The sequence below is a fragment of the Monodon monoceros genome, unplaced genomic scaffold (genome assembly GCF_005190385.1).
Source record: "Monodon monoceros isolate NGI ecotype Baffin Bay Population unplaced genomic scaffold, NGI_Narwhal_1 Super_Scaffold_13, whole genome shotgun sequence".
In the NCBI taxonomy this organism is placed as follows: Eukaryota; Metazoa; Chordata; class Mammalia; order Artiodactyla; family Monodontidae; genus Monodon; species Monodon monoceros.
In genome coordinates this window covers 45451135-45476689 of record NW_021703769.1, presented here as the reverse complement: position 1 = coordinate 45476689, position 25555 = coordinate 45451135, and the positions used below count along the sequence as shown (strand labels likewise).

Genomic DNA, 25555 nt, shown 5'->3' with positions numbered 1-25555 from the left:
GGAGCCTGCCCTGCACACCCCCGGCATTCCTCCAGTCCCCACCTTTCTGTTGGCCCGTCCCCTGGCTCCCGTTGTGCCCACTGTACCCCGTGATTGATGGGGAGGCGGCAGCTGCGGACCGAGCAGGCCGGCCGCAAAGGGGGCGATTCCACTCCTGGCTGCTGACAGCCGCTGCCCCCACCCGGCCTTTCCTCGAGCTGGAAGCCGGGGGTCTGTTCAAAGGACACTGGAGCCCCACTTGGCCACCTTTGTGGAGGGGCAGGAGGACATGTGTGGATACGGGGTCCCAGCAAATAAAGGCTTTTGCACGCATCCCCACTGCTGGAGGGGACTGTACAGCTGCTCTGCCCGGCCGACATGGGCACCTGGGCTTTGTGGCTCGTGCCGCTCTGGGGGCTGGCCCCAGTGAGCCCGGGGTTGGGGCAATTCCGTGGCTGAGGGGCTAAGAAAGGGCAGCTGGGTTGGAGGGTCAGCTCCCTGTGGCAGTGGCCCTGCCTGCGGGAGGTGGGCAGTGCTTCGGCTAAACCAAGAAATCTAGACTCTAACTTCCCCCTCCACATCTACTCAGGCAGTGACGGCGTCTGTGCTGCGGCCCCACTGTGGGTGACGCGGTTGATAAATGACACCTCGCTCCCTGACCTGCCCTAGCATCTGCTCTCCCTTCCACCTACGAGGCCATGAGTGGGTGCAGCCCAGGCCACCCCAAAAGGCTTTTCTGCAGCACTGCTGCGGGGTGTCTGCCATCCATTGGGGCGCACAGGAAGGGCCTGGACTCCAGACCGGGGCAGAAAGGAGAGGCGCACGGAGGTCACACCTGCCGTGGCTGGCCTGCCCTCTGGGTCCTAAACCACAGCAATCCCGGGGTTCTCCACCCTCTGAGATTCCCCCAGCTTTTGTCTGCTCTTCCCTTCTCAGCTGTTCCATTCAGCGGACCCGTGACGACCTGCCCTCCCCAGCCCAGGCCTCGGAGGCCCCATTAAGGCCAACGGTCAAAGGCCAGCCCGCACGTGCTGCATCTTATCAGCCCATCTCAAGACCCTGCTCCTCCTGGCTCGGCGACAAAAAAGGGGGCGGCCCCAGGTCCACTGGCTCCCCGAGGCCCCGCACACAAAAGGGCGGGTGACAAAGACCCTTTCTGGGATGGCAGGTGTTGGTGTGGGATTCCACCCGGAGTACAGGGGCCGAAAAAAGGCCAGGCTGGGTTTCCCGGGTGGGCAGGCAGTGCAGACACGCAGGGCAGAGCCCCTGTGGAGGAGAGCAGGAGGCAGGAACCTGTGGGCATCTCAGCGTTGAGTCAGCCACGGAGGGAGATGGGTTAGTGAATAAGCAGGGTGGTTGGCCAATCCGCTGAAGTGTCAGTCTTACCTTGTACAAATACCGCGCCGAGGCCTTTACGTATCTGAAGGGAAAGAACATAAAATGAAGTGAATGCAAGCCTGGCACACGCACAGCCCAACTTGATCTGTGCACAGTGCTAAAAATACGTTTATTCCTGGGCGGCCTGAGTGTTCTTGCAGTTTCAGAGATCATTACGAATTGGAAATTCCCCTACAAGTCCCTCGGCAGGACAGAATTCTAGCTGGTGTCACCCAGATAGGTGTGAAACGAAGGTAACGTTAGCTCTCCCAGGATGTGTGACGGATGCTCTTGGGAGCCCCGCAGACACTGGGTGGCACTGACCTTGGTATCCTGTCCCTGCTGCCTGATGTTTCCTAAATATTTGGTCTAAGATACAGTCAAAGAGAAGAGTTTTCAAGACCAGCAATTGGAATTCTATGGATGCCTTGAAAAAATAACTGACACCCTCCAAGTGTACAAGTTTACATGTCTCCAAGTTTCATTTTACAGGTTTTGAGTGGTACGCAGTGTGTTAGTTCAGTACGGGTGGCACCTGCGATGTGACAGTCCCCGGGGGGGAGCACGCAGTGTGCTGTGCAGAGTGTGGCTGCAAAACCTGCAGAGACGACATCGGACCCTCACGCACAGAGTAGCAGGACCCCAGCAGTCCTGCCAGACCCCAGAGAGGCTCTGAGCTCTTTCGTGCTTCGTGATAGTTTTTCTTAACTACCCCAACTCCCCCCTCACCACGGCCATCCTATTTCCCACGTGGGTTTCCTTAGCAAACACAGTCTCTTTCCGCGTCAGGTGACAGCTCCTCACCCTAACCGCCACAATGCTCCTGAATTCAGTGTCACTAGACCACCATCATATCTGGACAAAGGGCATTTATCAATGACATGGACTGCTGTCTGTCCGGCTGCCGTTGTAAACTTGGATTGTCTGCTGACCTCACCAGCAAGGCAGGCACGGTGACCAGGGCCAGTTTCTAAGACGGATGCCGTCGGAGGAGGGACCACCGACAGATCTTGGGTGGGGCTCTCCGGAAGAAATCTGGGCTTCTCTGAAGCTGTACTGTACAATCCATCAATGAAAATTTCACTCCTCCCCACCCTCCAAAATTATGTGGGATTGGAAACTTCAGGATAAATAACTGATCGTGATGAGGCACTAGGCTTCTCTGTCTTACTTGATTTCTAGCCACTGTTAACGGCTCCTTCTTTACACGGTGATCGAGCTCTAGGGGCACAGGAAGTTCTCGGGCAGTGTTGCTTCCTGGTGCTGGACTGGTATGTTTTCTGAGGGACCTTTAGACAATGCGATGATCTAGATTGCCTGTCTTCCCCCAATGCACCATGTGCTCCTGGAAGACGGCAATCGTGGGACATCTCTAGGTGGGTCTTCCTCCAGTGGAGGGGCTGGGCTTCCCAGGGCCCCGTCTGCTGACCCTCTCCCCACGAAGGGGCTTCTCGATCCCCCTCCCCTGCAGCCCCTCGGCCCTGGTGATGCTGGGCATACAGGCACCCGATTGGTGGAAGCAAGCAAACAGATGGTGCGTCTGACAATGGAGGGCTTGTTTGTAATTGGTGATGAGGACAGCCTGCCCCTCCCCCGGTGTGTCCCCAGATGCAGCCCGGTGTGCTGTGCTGGGCCAGACAGAATGTCTCAGGAACTGCCAAACCATGGGCGAGTTAAGGAGATGCAAAAACAGAGGCAGTTGGGGGCTGCCGTAATTATTCCATGGGGCTCAAATGTCACTTGCCCTTGACAGACAGTGCTACCAAAGGGCGGGGCCCCTGTGCATGGCACAGAGGAGCAGGCTGTCAGCTTCCTGATGCCTCCTTGGGGGTCAGCAAGAGGTACCCACCACCCTGGGCAGTGGTGGAGACACCAGAAGAGACCACGGTGCTTGGAGCTGCATGACGCCCAGGGGCATGGGAGACACCAACCCTAATTATCTCATCAACCGGGTGCCTGGTATGTGCCAGGTACTGTTCTAGGCTCCAGGTGACAGCGGTGAACAGAGCAGATAAAACCCCTGCCTTTGAAAGCTTTGGTGGCAAAGGTAACGGCATGCCATTGGGGGGGCAAAAATATCTTACTCTTTATTTGTATAGAGCGCAGATAGAAGTACAGAGAATATACAGGTAAACGGTATTTCTGTGGTGTTTCAGGGGAGGAGACAAATTAGGAAATAAAAATGCCTTAGAAGCCTCTCTGGTACGGCAGGAAGAATAAAAGGTGGAGAAACACTGATTGTACGGGTTAATATGTATCTTAAATTCAGAGTTTTCTTACACGTGAGTGGTGCTGGGAATCAGGAGTCGGCCCCACTCACATCTGAGAGCAGCTGAGAGAGATGCCCCTGGGGAGACCCTTTCAGGAGTAACTTGGATGCCAACGGGCCAACTGCGGTCACTCAGCGGCTCAGACACAGAGCGGGCGTCTGGAGACTCCAGAAGTCGCTTTTAGAGAAAGATGTCCTACTTCTTGGGCCTTGTGAGGCTCCTTTGACACCTGGATATCCACAAGGGTTTCAAGAGACACCGGAAACCACCGTCTTGGTTGGAGATTTGCTGTGCTCTATGCAGCTCTGTCGGAGGCTTTCCGAAAACCGGTGGGCCTTTCTGTGGCCTGTTTTCTCTGGCTGTACTCACCGGAGAGCAAAAGAGCAAGGATTTGCACCAGGCGTCTTATCTCTGAGGCAAGGCTGCCGTCCAGGACTGTCCCCCGGGATAACGCTGGGCAGGGTCAGAGAAGAAAAGTGGCTGCTCTCCCTGGGTCCTTGTTACTGAGCCATCAGTGTGGGAAATGATGAGCTGGTTCAGGATAATTAGCGAAGGGAATGGTTTTGAGAGCTGCCATGGTGAGGGAGAGAAACAGTGGGCTGGGGTTCCAGCTTTAGGCGAGCGCTAAATACCCTCCCAGCAGGAAGGCGGACCGAGCGGGAGAGCAGAGAGCGGTCTGGGCTATTCAGACCCCTTGGAATGGCTCTGAGGACCAGGAACGGGGTAAGCCTACACACTCAACTCAGCACTGGCAACCCAAGGCCAGTGGGCACTAGCCAGCCTCATTACCATGGCCAAATGGCCCAAGGATGGCTTCCAGAATTTCCAACCCAGCAGAAGGGGCTGTGTCCTGGCCCCGGACCTGGCTCTGGGCTCGGCTTCTTCTTTTTGGTCGTTGGTCTGGCCCATCAACTTGGGTTCTGAAGCAGAAAGCCAGGGCAGCTGGACCGAGAGACAGACGGGCAGAGAAAGTGCGTGCATTGTGCCCGCCCACCTGTGCGGGGGCCTGGCCGGCGGGTGGAACGTTCTTGAAAACGCTTGTCTGGCATTTTTCTCTCCCCCTTCCATGACTATAATGTACATTTACGCATCTATGACTGAATTTAACTAAACACTGAAAATTAATGTCTTGTTAGGCCCTCGTGGAGAAAGATGTTTCCAGACCCTCCTGCTAGCTCACGGAGCGTGAACACGGAGATCTCCGTCTATCCCGGCCATGGAGAGACTGCTCATTTTACCAGACTGAATTATTCACATCTCAAAATGGAAAAACAGTACAGAAATGTTTATAGCAGCAAAATTCACAATAGCTAAAAAGTGGAAATAGCCCAAATGTCCGCCACATGATGAATGGAACCGAAGTGTGGTCGGAATGGAATATTATCTGGCAACAAAAACATGTAAAATACCGATACAGGCTACAACGTGGACGACCCTTGAGAACGTGCTAAGTGAAAGAAGCCAGTCAGTAAAGACCACGTATTGTCTGATTCCATGTACACGAAACGCCCACAATAGGCAGATCCAGACAGACAGAAAGTGGACTAGTGGTTGCTTAGGGCTGGGGGTGGGGGGAATGGGGATTGACTACTAGTGGGTTTATGTTTTTGTTTTTCAGGAGGGATAAAAAGGTTCTAAAATTAGATGGTGGTGATGGTTGCACAACTTGGTGAATATACTAAAGACACTGAGTAGCTTACTTTAAATGGATGCATTGTACGGTATGCACATTATATTTCAATAACGTTGTTTTTCAAAAGTGACAAAAAAGAATAGAAGTTGGCCTGGGCACCACTACTGCCAGAGCCTTTCCAAGAGGGAAACGACAGAAGTGGCTCCAAGTTGCAGGGAGAAATCCCCCATGGGACCCAGGGAGGCAGGGGGCCGGGGGCAGCTGTGGGGTTCAGCTGGAGCCCCAGCCAGGGTCCTCCCGAGCCACGCCGCACGCCGCGAACCATCCTCAAAGCAGAGCAAACGGCGCTACCCCTCGGGTGACACACTGCTCTCCCTGCAAGGTTGTCTCCCAGCTTTATTCTAACTTCGTCTGTTTTATAAAAACTCAGGAGTGAGGGCTTCCCTGGTGGTGCAGTGACTGAGAGTCCGCCTGCCGATGCAGGGGACACGGGTTCGTGCCCCAGTCCGGGAAGATCCCACGTGCCACGGAGTGGCTGGGCCCGTGAGCCATGGCCGTTGAGCCTGCGCGTCCCGAGCCTGTGCTCCGCAACGGGAGAGGCCACAGCAGTGAGAGGCCCGCGTACCGCAAAAAAACCCAACAACAACAACTCAGGAGTGGCCTTGGGCGGTGAGGCGGGATTACACTGGGATTCTGTGAGCTGCTGGGCAGTGGTTTTTAAATTCCCCAGTAATCAACAGCTCCAGGAAACACAGCAGTTATGTCTGTGGTGACACGTGGGAGGACGGTGAGTTCCCCGTATTGGTCTGAGGAACCAGTAAGGGTGCAGTGGGCTGTCTGGGTCCTACGGATAAAAGCTGCCCTTTGGTCTTCAGATGTGAAGGAAGCTGCTTTAGCCCACAGCTGTTTTCTACATGTGAAGTCTTCCTGCGCTGCCCACTTCTAACGTAGGAAATACTTTGGTTAGCTTTCAGTTGGATTTCTGTTATCCGTGCCAAAGAGGGGGTGCATTTGCCACCTTACACCCTGTATAGACCATAAAGGCTCCGAGATCGTCCTTTCTGCCTGTGGGGAGGAACATTTTGCCTTTGCCTCTAAGGCAGGCCTCCTCCCCGCACCCTGCTTTTCACTTCTGTGAGCGTGTTCCCCACAAGCAGGGGTCCTTTCGGGGTGGGTGATGAGTCTCGTTTGGGAGAAACTTAAGCCGTGACCCTGGCCTTGACGCAACAAAAAACACCCAAGGCTGAGAACAGCTCCAAACTGCCGAAGGGCTCACTCTTACTCTGCTGAGGGCAGACGGTGGGAAGCATGTACAGGAAGCTGCAAATCCCCACGGGGATGTAAAGAATTACTGTCCATGGATTGTTCTAGAGACAATTTGTATCAGAAATGCCAGGGAAGCTCACCCCATGTCCCAGCCCTTCTGGGTAACTGGGAGTCATGTTAAGTCTCTCCAGACGATGGAGAGGTACCCACCGTGGTCCTTCATGCAAGCTCGTGGGTTCTGGTGTGAGTCTGGGGGTCTTAAAGGGGTGAGCACAGGTCAGAATCCCGCCCAGTTCCCCTGAAGGAGGGGTGTCACTGCGCTCCCTCCACCTGTGCTGGCTGGGTTAGGGCTGCGTTCCGTGGCACCGGGCTGAGGGGGCTTCTCTGGAGGTCTCTCTTGTGGGCCCACAGTGAAGGTCTGGGGAGAACAGCTTTTCAACCACCCACGTTCACTCCTTGGTCACACATGAACCATGTGCCTGCCGCATGCCAGGTGATGGGCGTGCATTTTACCTGGCTGGCCTTCCGCCCACCCCTCCTGAGGAATACGCCCCGCAGAAGCCAGAGTGATCTTTTCAAACAAGAATCACAACGTGTCACCCACTGCCTCACACCCCCAGGGAGCTGCCACTCTCACCAGAGTGACAGCTGAGGTCTGTGCCTGGGTCGAGGGCCACTCTGACCATCTCCTGCTCTTCTGTCCCCACCTCGCTGGGCTCCTCGCTGCTCCTCACATGGGCCTCAGGGCCTTTGCTTGTGCTGTTCCCTCTGCCCGGACTGCTTCCCCCAAATTCCAAATGGCTCCCTCTCCCTTGTCTCCCTCAAGGCTTCCCGCAAACGTCACCGTCTCGGGGAGGCCGCCGCCGCCACCCCATTTCAAGTGCACCCCACCCCTGTCTTACGTGTCCGTAGCACTCCTGGCCCTCCTTCGTGCTTTTCCTCCTTAGCACCCCTCACTATCCCCAATATTTATGGAATGTGTGTGGAGGCCCCGGCCCCGTGGGGTTTGTGTGACAATCAAGTGGAACTGTCGCCCCATCTACTGAAGCTGCATCAAAGGTGTGGGGGTCCCGGGACCCAACCTGGACCCGAGTATCTAAACATGGCTTCTAGCGAGTCACCGACTTTGGGTAATGGGATAGAGAGTAGAGTCAGCCTAGTGGCCTGAGAACCCTTATTTCTGGCTGCTTCCTTTCTTCAGTGGTGACCTCTGTCCTCCGGGACCCTCGTCCCTGATGCTCCTGGGTCAGCAGACACCCCTGGTCAGGAGCGCCCGGCCTCAGACAGCCGCATGTCACGCCCGATGTCACGGAGGGCCCTGGTGTTATGTGGCACCGGGCTGCTCCCAGCCTTGGGGACGCAGCTAGGGAGCAGGGTTGCAGGGCTGGGAACACGCCAGCTGCAGCGTCTGCCCGGGCGCACTTCTGCAGCCACGCAAGGCAGTGTGTGCTTCATGGTCCCGCCCAGGATCGGGGCTGAGGGGCAGAACCTTGCCAGAGGGTCCTGGAAGACCCGGCGGCTTCCCTCACCCCCAGGTGACCACACGAATCAGCCGATCCCGCTCAGGAGGAGAGATGCTGGGTGGCCCGCGTGGGGGCCCAGGTAGGTGGAGCGTGTCCTGTGCAGCTGGGATTCATATTCTGGAAGCGGTCAGAGGATAGAGTTCTGCCTGTTCATTCTCAACACTCTCTGCACTGATGCTATGAGGTTTCTCAGGTGCTGAGAAACGAATTCTGGCCACGTCAATGCTGTCTGCTTCATGCAATCTCTTTTTTTTTTTTTTTTAATTTTTTACAAAGTTGACTGGTATGTTTCCCATTTTTAAGGGACTTTCTTAAAGCCTTTCGAGGGACTTTAAAGGCCAATGGGAAAAGAGGAACCAGTTTTTCTCTCTACTATGCTATTTAGAGGTTTATTTCCTGGTTATCATCATATATTCTTCAGGAAAAGGAGGGTATAAAATATTCTTCCTTTTTTTCTTCAGCTGTTTGCAACGTTACTAAGAGAGGTCCCATTTGGCCTCTGCCTTGGTTGTTGCTAAATAGAAATTCAGGCAAAACCATTGAGGCTTCCAGGAACCCACCCTGACGGCCGAGGCTGTCTGTGTTCCACCTGCTAGAACCTTCTGGAGGTGAGGGCCCCAGCCACGGCTCACAAGGCATGTGAACCTGTGGTGTCAGGAGCTCCAGACTCTTCCGAAACAATTTCTCAAGGTCATTTCAAATAAGCTTTAAGAGTCTTTTCCAAAAACTGTCTGTGATAAAAATTCTTGGTACCTGCCGACCACCTCCTGGCAACTGCTGTGTCTCCCCGGGGGCCGTATTTAACAGTGAGGCAGGAGGAGGGTGCCGTTCGCACTTAAAACCCTGCAAGACTGAGAAACCAGGGCAAACCTAAGGCAGCATTTCACAGAAAAAGCAGCAGCTTCAAGTTCTTCCAAAGGAACACATTAAATGTCATGTCGATACTCTGGAATGAATCGTCTCGGGTCCCACCTCTTCCCGGGAACCTGGGACCAGCCTCTGCGCCTGCCTTCCCGGGCCAGGAGGGTCCCCCCGCTGGCTCTGAAGGACTGGTTTCTTCCTCTCTGCATCTCATTCTCTTGTCCACCAGCCTTCCAGTTCTCAGAGTCCCCATCTCAGCCAGCGTGGGAAACTTACAGGCTGACCAGCAGGACGCCGAGTGGGACAACTGACACACATCAGGCAAGTTTCCATTCTTTCCAGGCTCACGAAGCAGACGGCAAGGCCGGCTCAGGGAAATCTCAACAACTGACCCAAGCCACTGACTAAATGTCTTTTTTTTTTTTTTTTTTTTTGATAAACCTTTGTGACATGTAGTTGTGGTTTGGAGCTCACTGATCTGCGCTTATTAATAAGTAGCCAATTTTGGTGATTCATGAGTGTCTGCTTTTCCCTAACAAGAGTTCAAGCTCCAGGAGGGAAGGGGAGAGACAGGGCGCAGGGTCTCCAGAGCCCTCTGTGCTCCCCTGAAACGCGCAGCAGAGTCCTGCTCAGGGGCGGCTGCGAGAGGGTGACATTGTTTTCTATCCGATCAACTGGAACAGATGATTGTCTCATCTCTTGCTTCCCTCTTCCAGAGCTGACACCAGGGAGAGTAAAGAAGTTTTAGAGGAAAAAGGGATGAATGAGCACGAGGCAAAATGTGGTGCGAAACAGGGTAGTCGAACATTCTCTTTAAAACCCTCAGTATCACGTAGGAAAGCATCCTAACCAGGTTTCAGTTATTCCAGCTGCGGTACCCAGTAACCAGGCTGTGCAGTAGCCAGGCTGCTGGCTGCCCTGTCTGCTCCACACCCGGAGAGCCCCTGCTCCCCTTCACTGGTACACTTTCACTAGGAGACCAGGAAGGTCAGGGGGCGGAGAATGACAGCCGATTCCAGGTGTTTGGTCTGGCTCCTGCATCAGGCCTCACACACATCAGTGGTCTAGAGACACCTGGACCCCTTAAAGCAACAGCCAGACTCCTTCCTGACTGCATTTCTACTGCAATCCTATTGCATATGACGTAAGAAAGAAACTTACGCATCATTCTTTAAAGAGATTACAGCCCATTATAGGTAGAAGAAACACACACAAGACAAAGCCTGCCTTCCACGTGCTGAGAAAAATCAAGAAGTGAGATAAGTTAAAGGGAGCTGGACAGAGGATGGAAGTATCACAGAATTGCCTTCGTGCGGGACGGTGGTCCTCAGCACTGCCTAGTTTTTAAAAGCAAGTTCCCACCCATGCCCAGGCCAAAAACTCCAAATCTCTGGTGGAGGGACCATCTGCATGGTATGGCTTCAAGGGTGACCCAGTGCACAGCTGAGCCAGCACCACTGGGTTCGGGTATGGGATTATGGGTTAAAAAAATTCCTATGGATGCTTTACCATCTGTCCAAGAAGATACATTTTAAGTTTTTAAAGAAGTGTCATGTACAGGGGTCAGGCTGAGCCGACTGGTGACGTGGGAGGGAGGGAGTGGCTGGGTCTCACAGCCCCTGCGGGGTGGTCAGTGGTTCTCAGGCCAGGTGGCAACGCGGCTCAGATACAGCCCAGCGCGCTGTGGGCAGAGTGGGTGGCCCCGAGCTCTTGAACAGACAGCAACATCAGAGAACTTGTATTTGGGGGACACTTGTGGATGGCCTGAGTATAGTTCTGGGCTGTCCTGCTCTGTAGCCGTGGCTCTGACGTCTGGGACGGTCCCCACAGGAGGGATGTTTGGCCAGCATCTCATGGGTAGTGGCCCCATTTGCACCCCCCCCCCCAAGAGACGGGCCAACGCAGGCGGAGGGGACTCCAGGACAAGAGGAGGAACCAGGAGGCACAAGTTCCACGTGGAAACAGGAGGGAAGAGGGTGGCACAGGACGGAGTGAGGAAAAACCCAGACTGGCGGGGTGGTGAGGGGACCGCCCAGGGGACGTCTGTGGAGGGCTGCTACGTGCCGGGCAGTATCCTCAGCCCCTTACACATACTAACTTGCTGAGCCTTACGAATGCCCTTCAGTTCGTATTATTGGGTACTATGTAGAAGGTACTGCTGTTAGACCCATTTTACAGAATTGGACTACGGGCTGCAGAGCAACATGAACTTGACCGAGGCCACAGGCTGGACAAAGGGGACATCAGAGCCTGGCCTCTGATAGGACACACCCCCCTTGCAGCTGGGGAGGCTGGCTCCAGGCTGGAACTGGAAGGTTCTGGCCAGTGTTGAGCGTGGGGTCGGGGGACAGGAAGACAGTGGGATCTGAGGATGGAGCAAGGGCAGGCCAGCCCGCACTGTATCCAGCACCAAGGGAGGAAAATACAAACCCCGGGACACGAAGGGTGGCCCGAGGCTTGCTGACGGCTCCACCTTCTCCCTCCACTCCAGTACTCGGGGCCCGGATCCTGCTGCGTTCCTAGCACCCCCAGAACGTTGAAGCCCCTCGCGGCCTTGGGATGGCCCCCTGGAGCCCTAGAGCTTGACCTACCCGGGCACCTGGGAGCATCTGATGTGCGTCTGTTGACTATATGAAGTCGGGGCATACTCTGGGCTTCAGTTCCCTGATATGTTCGATGTGGTCGGTTAGAAGGACTCTGTAGCTACAGCTGCTAGGTGACCCCACAGACCTTCACGGTCCCACGGGCGTACCGGCCAACAAACGCAGAAACTGTCACCGTGACAGGAAGGAACAGAACCCACAGCATCACAGGGCATGCGCTGGGAGCCCCAGTTCCTGCAGTCCTGTCAGCGTCTTTCCCAAACCCCACTCTTATCTCATGAAGACTTCCTGCAGGACCACAAAGAAGGAGAAACAGCTTTCCCCAGCAGGCTCGGTTCCAAAAGACACACTGAGACAGTGTTCGCTTCTCTCCTCCCAGAGAGGCTGCAACGGGTTGTTTAAACTGAAAAACTCCCATCTCACTGGCTGGTCAGGAGCTCTGTGACCAAGGTCACCAACAACTAGTGTTAGGTGACAAACTACCCAGGGCAGCGGGGGCCGAGGGAAGCGGTCACCCTCTGAGCCTGGGATGCTGTCCTGATACGCGTGCTGACCTCACAGAGAGGAGAAGAGAGTGGAGGGGCTGAGGCTGGTGCCCCGGGTCGTTCCTCATTGCTGGTGCTTATCAGAATGTGAGGAGCTGGACGTGGGGTCTCCTGAAGCCCCTTCTAGCTTCACGGTCTACAATGCTCTTGGCTGGTTTCAGCAAATTTATGAGGAAGGCAAATACGTAAGAAGTGCTATCCAGCAAAACCTTATTCAGACCACTTTTACAGGGAGGGAGGGAGGGAAAGAGGGGGACATATCGAATGAATACGTGAAGTGACCACCCTCATGGAACAGGGAAATCCTTTCATCTTTGGGGGGTTAGAGTTAGTTCCACCTTGTGCTGTTTCTGCCGACTGACTTGATGGCTTACCGCCCAGCAAATGGCCATGACGGGGTCACTGAAGAAGGGCTAGGACACCTGCCATTGGGGGTCTTAGCAAATGAGAGCTGGGTGCAGCTTCCTCCTCGAGGCAAAGGCTGGTGGGCTATCTGGCTGTGTAGCATCCACACGCCATGTTCACTTTGGGGCCAATGTGTAACACACCTGCAGTCTCACGGGGACACTTACTGGCCACCAGAATGACTCAGTGATCCCAGGCAGGGTCTTCTGATAGCTTCTGCAAACTTAAAACAGTGATTTTGTTGTAGAAAAGAATGACAAGTCTTTTTCGTCAGGTAGGTGAGCACAGTAAGCCTTTCCAAGAGTGCACCCTCCTGGGCATGCAGATGCAAGTCTGCCGTTCTTGCACAGTAGCTACAGCGGTGGCAGCAGCCTGACACCGACTCAGGCTAATCTGGTTTAAGCTCCAAATATGACCTACGTGAAAAGTGGCAGAGAGTCTGATGGGGCCTGGTGAGGAATTTCCTTCCACTTGCTCTAAATCCTGGAGCCTTTACAATCCAGCCTTTTGTGAAGAAGGAATTGCTTCCGACCAGATCCGGAGAAATCAGATGTGTTTATGCAGGGCTAACAAATAAACAAAGATCTGTGCTCCCTCTGCTGGCTCTCGACAGCACCATTAAAGCAGAAAGCCATCTTCAGCAAACGCGGTCAATTCACGTTTCCGGAGAAGTACCCCTCATTTAACCTGGTTTTAGGCATGCTTTGAGAAAAACCCATCTTTGTCAACTTCTGAGCAAGGTACTTGAAAATGCTTACAATCAGACATCAAAGTACACATGCCAATAGTCCTGCACTCCCAAATTGCTAGCTGTGACTGTAATAGTGATTTGGGGATTCATTTATCAACAGACATAAGTGGATTCCTCCAAGACTTTAAGGTCCAGACACGATCTTTAAAGCAGCTCTGGAAAAAAAAATCTAAAGTCCACGCTAAAGTCCCTCTTTTTTTTTTCTCCTTTAGTTTATAAGAGCAGCTTCCAAAAAGTAAAGATTTGTACTATTTATAGCCTTTCCGATAATGTCAAGCATTAGACTTGATTTTCCAAATCATTAGCATGCAGAAGAATGACCTCATGGTGAACAGATGCACTTGGCTATGAGCTGCAGTGATTACATCAGTCCCTCCCCTTCCAGTTAACTCTTTAAAGGCCTCTCTGCCACCCCCTTGCCTGGAAGCATGCTTGAAAACACAAACTTAGTCTCTCACCCCCATGTATGTGTGTGTGTGTGTGTGTGTGTGTGTGTGTGTGTGTGAAATGCACATATAAATACACGCATAAAACACAGATATGTACTTGTGTGTGTGTGTGTGTGTGTGTGTGTGTGTTCACTGTAGCCCGTATTTTATCACTGGTCACCTTTTAGAAATTGCTGGTCAATAAGGAAGGAGTCAAAAGAGATGCAAACTACAGAGCTGGGTGGAAAGTCAGCTCAAATACCTTTTATGCTCTGGGCGTTATCAACATGACTAATGGGCAGAAGAGATACAGGGCAGGAGGTGTTTAAAATAACATTTTTCTGACTGGGAAAATAGTTGTTTTGAACCTCTTTTAATAAGCTGAGCACCCACCTGTTGGCCTAACAATAGAAGGTCCTACGTCCTGGTGTCGGCAGTGAGTCCAGATGCCCCTCTGGGCTGCCCTGGGTGACAGGCGGCAGTGCTGAGGTAGGGGAGCCGGGGAGCAGGGGAGGCATTTCCCAGGGTACAGTGTGGGCTGAACACAGTGTTCAGGCCACTGTCCCTGTGCTTGACCACAGGGCCCTGCTGCAAGGACACAAAGAAGATCTGAGCCCCGAGTTCCTCAGACTGTGCCTGTGAGCGGGGGCCTGAGGCCCTGCTCTGAAGACACCGCTGCTGAGATGGTGTGATCGGATCCTAAGAGCGCTGTGGGAGCTTAAGCCGCTCAGGGTCAATTTTTCCAGCTGGCTTGTCGCTTGGAAGAGCAGGGCTCACCTCAATTTCTTAGTTTAAGCTGCCTGGCTCATCTGGGTTTGACTGTACTTGTCCCAGGAAAATAAAACACAGTGAAAAATGTTTTCATCTGTCAAAGTGGTAACCGACAGGGAATAGGGATTCCTCAAAAGCAAAACTGGTCTGAAAACGAGGATGTGGTTCTGAAAGTGGGCCTGTAAATGGGACAGAAATGTACCCCTCAGATTCCTGGGCAAACCAAGTTCATTTCTAGCTCTCTCCTGATGGGTATCGTGGGCAGATACGCAAAGCATTGAAGAGGCTCACTTAAGATGTTGCCTACACACGGACTCATTTGAACTGCTTTAAATAATTATGAACTTCTGGGAAAGAGCAAATTAATTTATATAGAGACTAAAATATACATAGAAAATAAAGTTCCTCAATATTGGTTTCAATAACATCTTAATCAAGAGCCTGAAGAACGTAACAGTTAAGAAGTGGAAACATCTAGTTATGACTTAATTTCTTTTAATTTTAAAAAACAAAAAGGCTTCTCGAGATTAAAAAAAAAATAACTACACTGCACTAAAAACGTCAGTCCCAGTACTTCATGAGGATGGGAAAAAGCTGAATGAGATCTTTAAAAAACTAGCTTTGCTCTAGATCCTTCATGTTCTCTCACCTATAAATTGAAGTGATTTTAAACCTCTAGCCAGACTGGGTATGAAATCTTCATTTCCCTTGCAACCGATTTTTGTTTTTTTTGGTTTTAGATAGAATGTTGGCAGAGTGTATGAAAGAATTCAATTCACAGCTGTTCTACTTTTTTAACGTAAGAAACATTAATCAAAGCTTTAAGTTATAAGCTTTTCTCATGTCGCTTAGTATTCCAGCTCAACAAAGATCAATGGAGGCCATCCCTGTGTTTCTGGACGCCTCGCCAGGGAAGCAGAGGCGTGATTATGTTAATCTCGCGGCTCCCGCACCTCCGTGGCCGCTTATCTCCCAGGCCTTCTGCCTGCTGCTCCTGGCTCCCCGTGCGGGGCCAGCCTCTCCCTCTTATCTCCCGACAAAGCTCGGGGAGGCCAGGACTGGAGCCAGCGATGCTCAACAATGATGCATGCCTGATTTTATTTGTAAGTGATTTATTTCACCGAATTTAATTTTTTTCACTTTGTGTGTAAGATATTTGTTAACAAGTCAGGATGGGAGAAGCCAGGCAGCGATCAGAGGCAACGGACACGGGGTAGAAATCTATTAGGCCCTCTAACAGTTGTGCCCGCCCTAGTGGAAGAGGAAGGAAGCCCCTCATCAAGGATTTCAACGTGCATTGACTCCATATCCTATTTGCTTTCTGAAAGGCAATTAATCTGTAATTACATACAGAAATTTACAAGTCATTCTACTCTTTGGGAAAAAACCCCCCACAGTAATCATATCATCAGTTTAAGGGCCAGCACATATTTTTTTTTTCTTTCCTAAATTGGAAATATAAAAAGAGTAAAACCTAGAAACAACATTTTTGAAATTTTCCACTGGCCTAATTAGTGAAAGTGATTGTGAGCCAGTGTCGGAGCAGGTCCACACCAGGTGCTGCTCTCGGCGGATGGTCCCGGGGACGCAGACCGCTCCAGAAAGCAAGCTCGTCGCGCTGGTCACCATGGCCAAGGGACACTGTCCTCTCATTGCTCCCGCGTTAATCCCTGACCCGAGCATCTCAGCAGCATAATCCCCATTAAGCATCAGTGGCAACGGCTTCAACGGTGAGGAACTCTTTTTTGACAAGTAAGCACTGATTCGGGCATCGCTCTTAAACAACCCACACCCCCAAGTGAACCGGAGCACATGACTGACAACAAGTGCATTAACCTTGCTGGATGCGGAGGTTAACAGAGTGGCGGGAGAAAAGGACCGGCGAACAGCTTGGATACAAAACAAATTAGAATGAATGTCATCACTCCTTTTGATATTCATTAGTGGATTCAGGGGGAGAATGCGCTGCTTCGTAAATTTGAAAGCATTTATCTGTGAAAAACAGGTGTACATCTGCGGTTCGAGCGTTTGGAGGGCACGAGGGGAAAATAAAGCGGCCACTCACCAGTTCCGCTGACGGAGTAGCTGGAAGACGGGGAGAAGACCTGGGCTGTGAAATCCTCAAACGTCATGACTTCACGATGGTTCTGGATTACTGCTTCGAGATACAGAGCTCTCTCCTCGTAGCTGCAGGAGTCGGTTAAGGAAACAAGTGCTCATGCAGAATGACACACAGAACAGTGACAGCGTTCACTTTGTTTTAAATACAATCATGCATCTTTTACACTTGTGTGGGAAGAGGTACCTTGCAAGTTCGTGAACATCCTGTTGGAGAATTAAATATTAGTCATAATTCATGAGAACATTCCAATTTGGAGGCCTAAGTTTCCCTTAGATTTCAACTGCACCCAAACTAGTATCACTGAAAAAATATATAAACCAATAGTTCCAGAATCACAGCAAAAGGTCATCAACTGGATTGGAACAAACAAAAACAGAGACGTTGGTAGCGGCCTCATCCCTTTCTATCCACAACCGTGGGACAGCGCTGGATCGCCCCTTCTTAGTTCTGTGGATGAAACGTTCTCCTCAGCCTACTGATAAAATGAATCGATACTCCAAGCAATAATTGGTGACACACACTTAAAAAATAAGACCACTGGGGAGAGGGAAGGCCAGGAAGGTATGCTCTGAAGGGCACCAGAGCCTCAAGCCGAGATAAGCCACGAGCATTAGAAAATAAGAATAAGTGGGGAGAATCTAGCAGGGAGTGCACAATGCAATATTAAAAAAGAAGACTATTGCCTTTTAATTAAAACTGCAGTCTGGAACACACACATTCAAATGTGTAATCAAAAACCAGTCACCAATAAAACTTAGAAGCGTAACACGCTGAAGCAACTTTCCAGCTGTCTTAATAGGACCCCTGCGTGTGGCAGCCTTTCACAGGGCAGAAAGCAAATCTTCCCCTTTTGTGTGTGGCTTCTGTTTCCTCGGAAGGTGAATCATGCCTCCCAATAACAGGATAACGTCAGGACAATCTGACAGCGGATGGAGGTGCCACACGTAGGGTTTTATGAATTAACACTCGGGGGAGTCGGCGTGATGTCTTACCCCGCCTTCCCGTGATCAACGCAAAAGTTAAGAGACACGTTTTAGTCTTTTGAAAATCGTGCTAATTCTCCAGGAACAGGGGGAATGCGGGTCACCGCCAGTTTATTATTTGCAGCTCCAGAAGGGCAAAAATAATTTTAGCATTTCTCACCATATTTTAAAGCGATCTTTTCAAAATGGCCTCTTTTAAAAATGTCAGTTGGGGAAAATTATGCCCTTCCAATAAGCTGTCGATAAGCGTGTGTTTTAAAAGAGGAGAATATTTTTCTATTCTTTTGGCAGAGGATGCTCACGAGTTTCCTGGGATAGGCTCTTCCCCTCCTCCTTTAATTACATTCAGGGAAAGGTTTTCTCCCTGGGAGGAGACCAGAGACATTCTAGGGCTGGCTGTGCAAACATGGTAGCCACGAGCCGTAGGTGCCTAGCTACACTGAGATTTAAATTAATAAATACAAAGAAATAGAAACTCGGTTCTTCTGTCCCACTCGCCGTATTTCAAGCATGCACAGCCACGTGTGGCCAGGGGCCACCGGCCTGGATTGTGCAGATACAGGACACGCCCATCGCTGGGGAAAGCTTTCCTGGGCTGCGCTATTCCAGAATTTCTCTGCAGGTTGGCTCTATGCAACTTTTAAAGAGGAACATGAGTTTAAAGGTTGAAAAGTGGCCCCTCGGATGATATATGGAGCTTTACAGAGATGGCCACGGCATCCTGAGGCCTGGCTGCGTGAGCCTGCATGGCGGGCTGAACCCCGGGTGACTCGCCTTCCCGGACAGGCTGTCCAGGCCTGGAGGGACCCGCTAATGCCATTCACGTCTCATTATGAACACGCTTATTCTGCACAGCACTTGGCTGTCACTGAGTGCGGCCCTCCGAGCCGCTGGGCCGCGAACAGCAGGACGCTAGGCCTGGACGGCCGGCTGGCGGACAGGCACTGTGACACTGAACTGGCACGTGCAGGCCCAGCAGGGGCCAAGCCAGGCGTGACAAATTACTCAAAAAGCTGAGCTCAACTTACGGCTGAAGACCACCTGAGCCTGTGGCCCTGTCAGCGCCCCTTCCCGGCCCCCTCTCAGTGCAGCCTGCTCTCGGCCTCTGCAGGCCCGTCCTGCTGGGTCCCGAGGCCCCGCTGCGCCCAGACACCCACACACAGTGCTCGGACGTGAGGATGCGCTGGGCTGAAGACACGGCGGAGGCCACACATCTGGGGGGGCGGCCGCGACGCTGACCGAGCTCACCATCCACCACAACGGGACGCCGTGTACATCACCACCTACAGGACCCACAGGGTGGCCTGGCAGCCCCGTCCTGAGCGACACTCCTATTGTCCATAAATTTGTCCCTTGTCAAGGCTGAGAGATCTGGGCTCCTGAGGGCAAATCCAGCACTGGACTCTCGGGTTAATAATCCAGTTTTGAGATTCTCAGGTGCAATAACTATTTATGGTCTGACTCCTCAATGGAGGTACCATGGGAGAGCACAGAAGGTGTGTCCAGAACAGGGTCCTCGAGGAAGGGTTGCTTCCTAGAAGGTTCCCTGGCTGTCACGTGGAGCAGACACTCCCCACCCCAGGCTGGGCTACGCTGTGCTGAACTGGGTGTCGTCTCTCAAACATCTGTCAGGGAATGGGGTGAGACCCGGAGAGCATGAAATGCGTTTGCACTCACAGCCCAAACCAGGGCATGTAAACGCCATGACAAAGAGAAAACAAACATCACCCCAACCCTGGCACCATTCAGAAACAGCCAAGGAGCTCATGCGTGCCAAAATCTTTTTCTTTTTTTAAGTAGCTTTAAGAAAATGTAGCTCTGGGATCTTAACGGAATTCGTTAGTAGCACTACTGGTAAGGGCAACTAACCAGGAGCAGTGTCTTCCATCATTTCCTTACCTAACATCCTTAGGGCTTCAATGCTGGCTGCTTTCTATTCAAAAAGGCATTTATAATTTAGACATCAAAGGCTTTATAAGGTTTGTCTCTTCATGTGTAAGACATGTTAAGACGTGAACTGATGGGCTTCCCTGGTGGCGCAGTGGTTGAGAGTCCGCCTGCCGACGCAGGGGACACGGGTTCGTGCCCCGGTCCGGGAAGATCCCACATGCCGCGGAGCGGAGCCATGGCCGCTGAGCCTGCGCGTCCGGAGCCTGTGCTCCGCGGCGGGAGAGGCCACAACAGTGAGAGGCCCGCGTACCGCAAAAACAAACAAACAAACAAAAACAAAACAAGACATGAACTGAATGCTGAAGTAATGCCAGGCAGTGGATGACTAGTGACCTCTGACCAGAAGCAGGTGGCTACGGAGGCACCTGGTCACACATCCAATACCTGTTTCAATACCAGCCTTTGCCCTTCTGCTGTCAGCAAGTCCACTAACAAATGTGAAACTTATATTCTGTCCTGAATTATTACCTCAGTAAATACCACACACAGTACTTTTTAAAGAGAAAATTTCCCCTTGATTCCTCAATTCAGAGAACATTCAAATTACTAACTAGAAATCCATCTCGGTTTCCGGATATTTTCGGGTTTTTTAATGACCTACTCTGTCTACTCAATATTCCTCCACTTGAATAAAGAGGCCATATGTCTTCACTGGTTACATTTTCCCCCAAACCTCCAAGAGAACTTTCCTAAACCCTCAAGATAAACTCTGCTGGGCTGCAAGAGCCTGAGAATCCAAAGCCACGCCCCCAAATTTATTCTGATTATTTTTGTTTTAATTTTTAGCAATGACAGTAGCAGCATGACAGTGAGAAAGGAGCTTGCTCTTCGCAGGGGGATGGGCTGGAGCTTGAACCCCACCCGCCAACTCCTCCCCAGTCCCCAGCCTCGGCTGCCTTCTGTGTACGGTGGGGACGCTGACATCAGCTCTCAGGGCTGTGGGAAGATTAGATAGATTGGATAGAATCATCGGAGGAAGCACTGACCAGGTCCCAGCACACAAGAGAAGCACCATAAATGTGGATTGCCTGTTCCCCCTCATCCCCAATGTGGGTTTATGAGTTTGTCTTCCAGAAAGAACATGGTGGTTAAATGAGGGGGTCTTCTGCGTCAGGCTTTAGGCAACAGCCTCCTTTATGCTAGACCCACGTGAGCTGGGGTGAGTCCTGTGGTCTGCATGTTACTGATCAAGAATGGATGCTCAAAGAGCTCAAGTGATTTCTCTAGAGTCACAGTCACTCAGGGGTGCAACTGGGACTAGAACTCGGGGCTTCTAACTTTACTGCTTTCAGCTAATATCGTAAATTCTAAAACACATAAATTCTAAGTTCATGATCTTATGCAAGGTTGGGAATTAAACTCCAAATGAGAATAAATCAACTGATTTAAATATATATGGGCATAAAAGTCAACCTATAACTGAAACTTGAGTACATAGGTTTAAGCCGCATTGATACCCACAGACCACGCTGACTTTATACATTCATAAAAATAACAATTACTTCAGTTTTTGGCTTATTCAAAGCCAAAAAGTTATCTGGGAATAAATCTTGGGATAACTCCATTTTTTTTTTTTTTAAATTCAAGGAGTAAAGACAACTGTTTGAAAGAGGCTATGTTGCAGATTGTACTTTTTCCCAAACCTTGAAACCCTTCTTGCTTGGACCTTCTCTGTACTTCCCAAGAGTGGACAGGGCCTTGGAGGAGGGGGCCTCTGGACACCCACTGATAAATGCAGCTGCGTGGTGGAAAACTATACAGCACTGAAAATAAACTACAGGTCTGTGTATTAGCATGAATGAAACTCAAAACAACATTCAATGAAAAAAGCAAGTTACTGAAGAACACACACGGTGAAACTCTATTTACATAAAATTTAAAAACAGGCAGGGCTTCCCTGGTGGTGCAGTGGTTGGGAGCCCGCCTGCTGATGTGGGGGACACGGGTTTGTGCCCCGGTCCGGGAGGATCCCACATGCCGCAGAGCGGCTGGGCCCGTGGGCCATGGCCGCTGAGCTTGCGCGTCCGGAGCCTGTGCTCTGCAGCAGGAGAGGCCACAGCGGTGAGAGGCCTGCGTACCGCAAAAAAAAAAAAAAAAAACAGGCAAAGTGAAACATATTGCTGAGGGATGCACACATACGCAGTGAAACTCTAACCAGCGTTATCTCAGGGGTGGGGGTGGAGGTGGCACATGGGAGGGTCTCAAACACATCGGTTGGTGCACATGAGGGGGTAAATGTTATATGTTTTCTAGTATGTATAAAACAGTTCATAATAAAAATAAGCATCTGGTGACAATGGAATATAGCGCAAATCAAGTGGATCCTTTCTTACCCACTGAAAGGACAGAATGAGGTTCTTTAAGCCAAAGGGGCAGGGGGATAGGAAAGGTATGTTGGTTGTTAGGGATAATGATGGTAGAAAAGTCCATTTGATTCAGACACGGAGAAAGCAGAAAACAGCCAGTGCCATTTTTAGTTTTTTAATATTAGCTAAAAATATTAGCTATTTTTGTTGTTGTTGTTTTTTGGCTGCAGTGCGTGGCTTGAGGGATCTCAGTTCCCTGACCAGGGACTGAACCCGGGCCATGGCAGTGAAAGTCCAGAATCCTAACCATTAGGCCACCAGGGCCTAGCTATTTTTATTAGTTTCAGAAATAGACCAAAATATTAGAGCTCAAAATTTTCAGAATGTCACGGAGAACTTTGACAGGTGGGATTTAAAGAGCTTGCGTCAAACATGGATACACACACCATTCAGGGGGCTGTGGGTACGACTGCAAAAAAAATACATTTTCCTACAGAAATTCTTTGCTAGAATTGCTATGCACCAAGGACGACAGAACGGGCTGAACTAGACAGTGGTCAAAATCTCACAGATATCCGTGGACCCATGCGTATGATTTCTCTGTATTATCTCACTCTGCTTCGAAAACCTGATCTCGAGTGACTTTGCCCTTTCCAAAAAGCAAGTCCACCTTCACACAACTGTTCACCCATTCAAGAAATGAGTACTGAGCGCCCACGTGAGCCCAGTGATGGGCACGCAACTGGGAGGTCAGAGATGCTGTCCCCGCCCTCGCCAAGCCTGCGTTCCAGCAGGGACAAGCCTGCAGGCTAAGGCCCACTGTCCTCACGTTAGTGCCAGGTAGGACATAGTGACAAGAGGGGCAGGCTCTCTGAAGAGGTGGCAGGGAAGGGGTTAACCACTGTGAGGGCCGGGAGCGGGGATGATAAGAGCATATCTGGCACCAGAAGTCAGGAGCTGGAAGCGGGGAGTTTCAGGGGAAGGAGGCTGGAGTCACATGGCAGCAGGAAGGGCGGAAGGTGCAGCTGAAAGGCTTGGTTGGGTCACTGGAGGCCTGCATGCTCTGAGGCATGGGAGCAGTAGTGTCTTCCCAAGGTGTTTTGCTCACCCTTAGAAGATCTGCCAGCACTGAGGCAAGTCCAGAGCACCCTCAAGGTTTGTAGAGGCTGAGGCTGACTTGCATCTCTATGTTCAAGCAACGGGCTTCTACAAATGTTTCAATATTTTAGACTTATTCTTCGCCTAATTTCAGAAGTGAATGACCTATATATGGTCAGGTTGGTGGATGTCCCTGACTTGGAAGGAAGAGGGTGTGGAGCAGAGGCAGGGGAGGAAGCAGCCTAACCGGGTGACCGCGGGGGGAAGAGGTACAGGTGAGAGAGTGGACACTCCTCACACAAGGACAGACCCCGGGCTTACAGAAACCCGGGGAGAAGGAGATTACTTAGGACGGCTGTGGATGCAGGAAAGCGCCCCTGAATATATCCACAGATATACTTTAAACCTAGGACGATGGTTAGCCCACAGTGGCAGGCTCTGAGCTCTGAGAAGGGATGGCTAAGGATAGTTTACAAAACTAGGAAATGAATGAGCTGATGTCTTCTGCTGGGCCCACGACCAGGAGCTTCTGGAATAGATGCAGAGGATGGTAATAACACATTTTCATTTCTCAGGTGATGTTTTGAATACTGACCAAAGGATAAAGCTTTAAAATGCTACTGGTCTTAGGTATGACAGCAAAAGCACAAGCAACCAAAATACAAATAGGAAAATTAGACTTTATCAAAATAAAAACTTCTGTGCTTCAAAGGACTCTATCAAGTGAGTGAAGGCACAACCCACAGAATGAGGGAATGTATTTGCAAATCGTTTACCCGATAGGCATCTCATATTCAGAATATATAAAAATACTTATAACTCAATAATAAAATACAGCACAATTAAATAGACGTTTCTCCAAAGAAGATATCTACATGACCGACAAACACATGAAAAGATGCTCAGCATCCTTTAGTCATCGGGGCAATGGAAATCAAACCACAGTGAGATAGCACCTCACACCTACTGGGATGGTTATGTCCAAAAGGACAAGAATGAACAAGTTTTGGTGAGGGTGCGGAGACACTGGAGGGAAAGTAGAAGGGTGCAGCCAGTGTAGAAAAGTTTGGAAGTTTCCCATCAAGTTACACATGTGATCCAGGAAATCCACTTCTAGGTATGTACCCAAGAGAACTGAAAACATACCTTCACACAAAAATGTGTACACAAATGTTCACAACAGTATTATTCGTAATAGCCCCTAAATGGAAACAGCCCAACTGTCCATAAACTGACGACAATGTAATCTTGTTCGTATATTCATAAAAAAGGAATAAAATACTGAACATGCTACAACATGAGTGAAACTTGAGAAGGGAACTATGCTACGCGAAAGAAGCCAGATACAAAAGGCCTCGCACTGTGTGAACCCATTCCTATAAACGTCCAGAATAAGAAAACCCACAGACAGAAAAGAAATTAGCGATTGCCAGGGACTGGGGGGAGAATGGGATGAGGTGACTCCTGATGGGGATGGGGGCACAAAAATGCTCTGGAATCTGGTGAAGAGACTAAAAACCACTGAATTTTAGGGTATGTGAATTATACCTGAATGAAAAACTGTCCCCCCAAATACCTGAGTACACGGTACATGCGATGCATTGTGGGAAAGGTCTTCTGATAAAAAGGTCCTCACTGACCACAATCCAGAACAAGTGGAAAGGTGGCCTGGCCACGCTAAAAGGTGGCGTTTATTCACGGAAGATCCCTGAACCGTGTGCCAGGGGTTCTTCTAGGAGTTGGAGAGACCAGGATCAAAAAGAGGCAGTGCTGTCCCTCACGGTACCCACAGCTTATCTGAAAAGACAGCCACAAACTCATCACTTGCCAGGCGGGCAGGACCTGCATAGGGCAGAGGGACCCAGCGGGTGGAGGGGCTCCCTGAGGGCCTGTGGTGATGGGAGGAGCGCAGGCTCTCTAGCCCCTGGGAGAACCACCGCTGGAGGTTCTGCAGCAGCCAGGTCTACTCTGTACTTGAGAGGTCATGGGGCTGGGCGGGGCGGTGGGGATGGAACAAGGGGAGGGACGTGTGTGGAAGGGCCCAGAGGAAGGGCGACTAGTCAGAAAGAGGGAGGAGATGCGGGCCTCTGGAGAGCAGAGGTGGAGGGGAATGGAGGTGCTGTGGACCACAGGATGCTCTGGTGGGCGTGGGGACACTCGCTCTGGCCAGACCGCGGGGCCGTGGCTTATGTGCAGACGCTGATGCAGACGATGGGGAGGGGACGGGAGTGTGCAGGGCCTGAAGGTGTCGGGGGAACAGTGCTGGGGAAGAGGCTCGGCTGAGGCCTGGGCTGCGGATGAACGGCCCTGAGTCACGGACTTGGAGCCGGTCCTGGAGGAGACCAGGGGAGGACGCACGCTGGGAACTCCCTCCTCCCCACTTCGGAGTGGGGGCAGAAGCCCGCGGAGGAGGGAACAAGACGACGGGAGAGGGAGGGCAGGAGCCCGGGGCCATGTGTTTCTGGAGGGAGGGGCCTCCGCTCACGTCTCGGGTCTGCTCCCTTAACCTCTTCCCTGGTACCTGCCACCAGGAGGGAGGGATGCTCCACAGGTGGGCTGGGCTGGCATTTGATAATCCGAAATAAATGGATGAAATTCCATAATAAATCAAGACAGGAGCAGGTGCCAGGTACAGCCTAAAGCCATACGTCATTTTTACGAAGATTTTGTTTGTCTTTCAAATA

At 51.2% G+C, this 25555-nt stretch overlaps 1 protein-coding gene across 6 annotated transcripts in view; it reads right to left on the bottom strand.

Annotated features, from left to right (window-relative positions):
• Nucleotides 1-25555, bottom strand: part of RALGAPA2 (Ral GTPase activating protein catalytic alpha subunit 2) — a 283235-nt gene that overhangs the window by 4837 nt on the left and 252843 nt on the right. For 4 of the 6 annotated variants that reach the window (XM_029222062.1, XM_029222063.1, XM_029222066.1 and 1 more), the window contains one exon: nt 16235-16599. In XM_029222062.1, coding sequence (XP_029077895.1) covers nt 16401-16599 — 199 coding nt within the window. In that variant the 3' untranslated portion in view covers nt 16235-16400. Of the gene's footprint in view, nt 1-1365; nt 1400-16234; nt 16600-25555 lie in introns of those variants that run through there. The other 2 variants (XM_029222065.1, XM_029222064.1) reach the window with 1 other exon arrangement.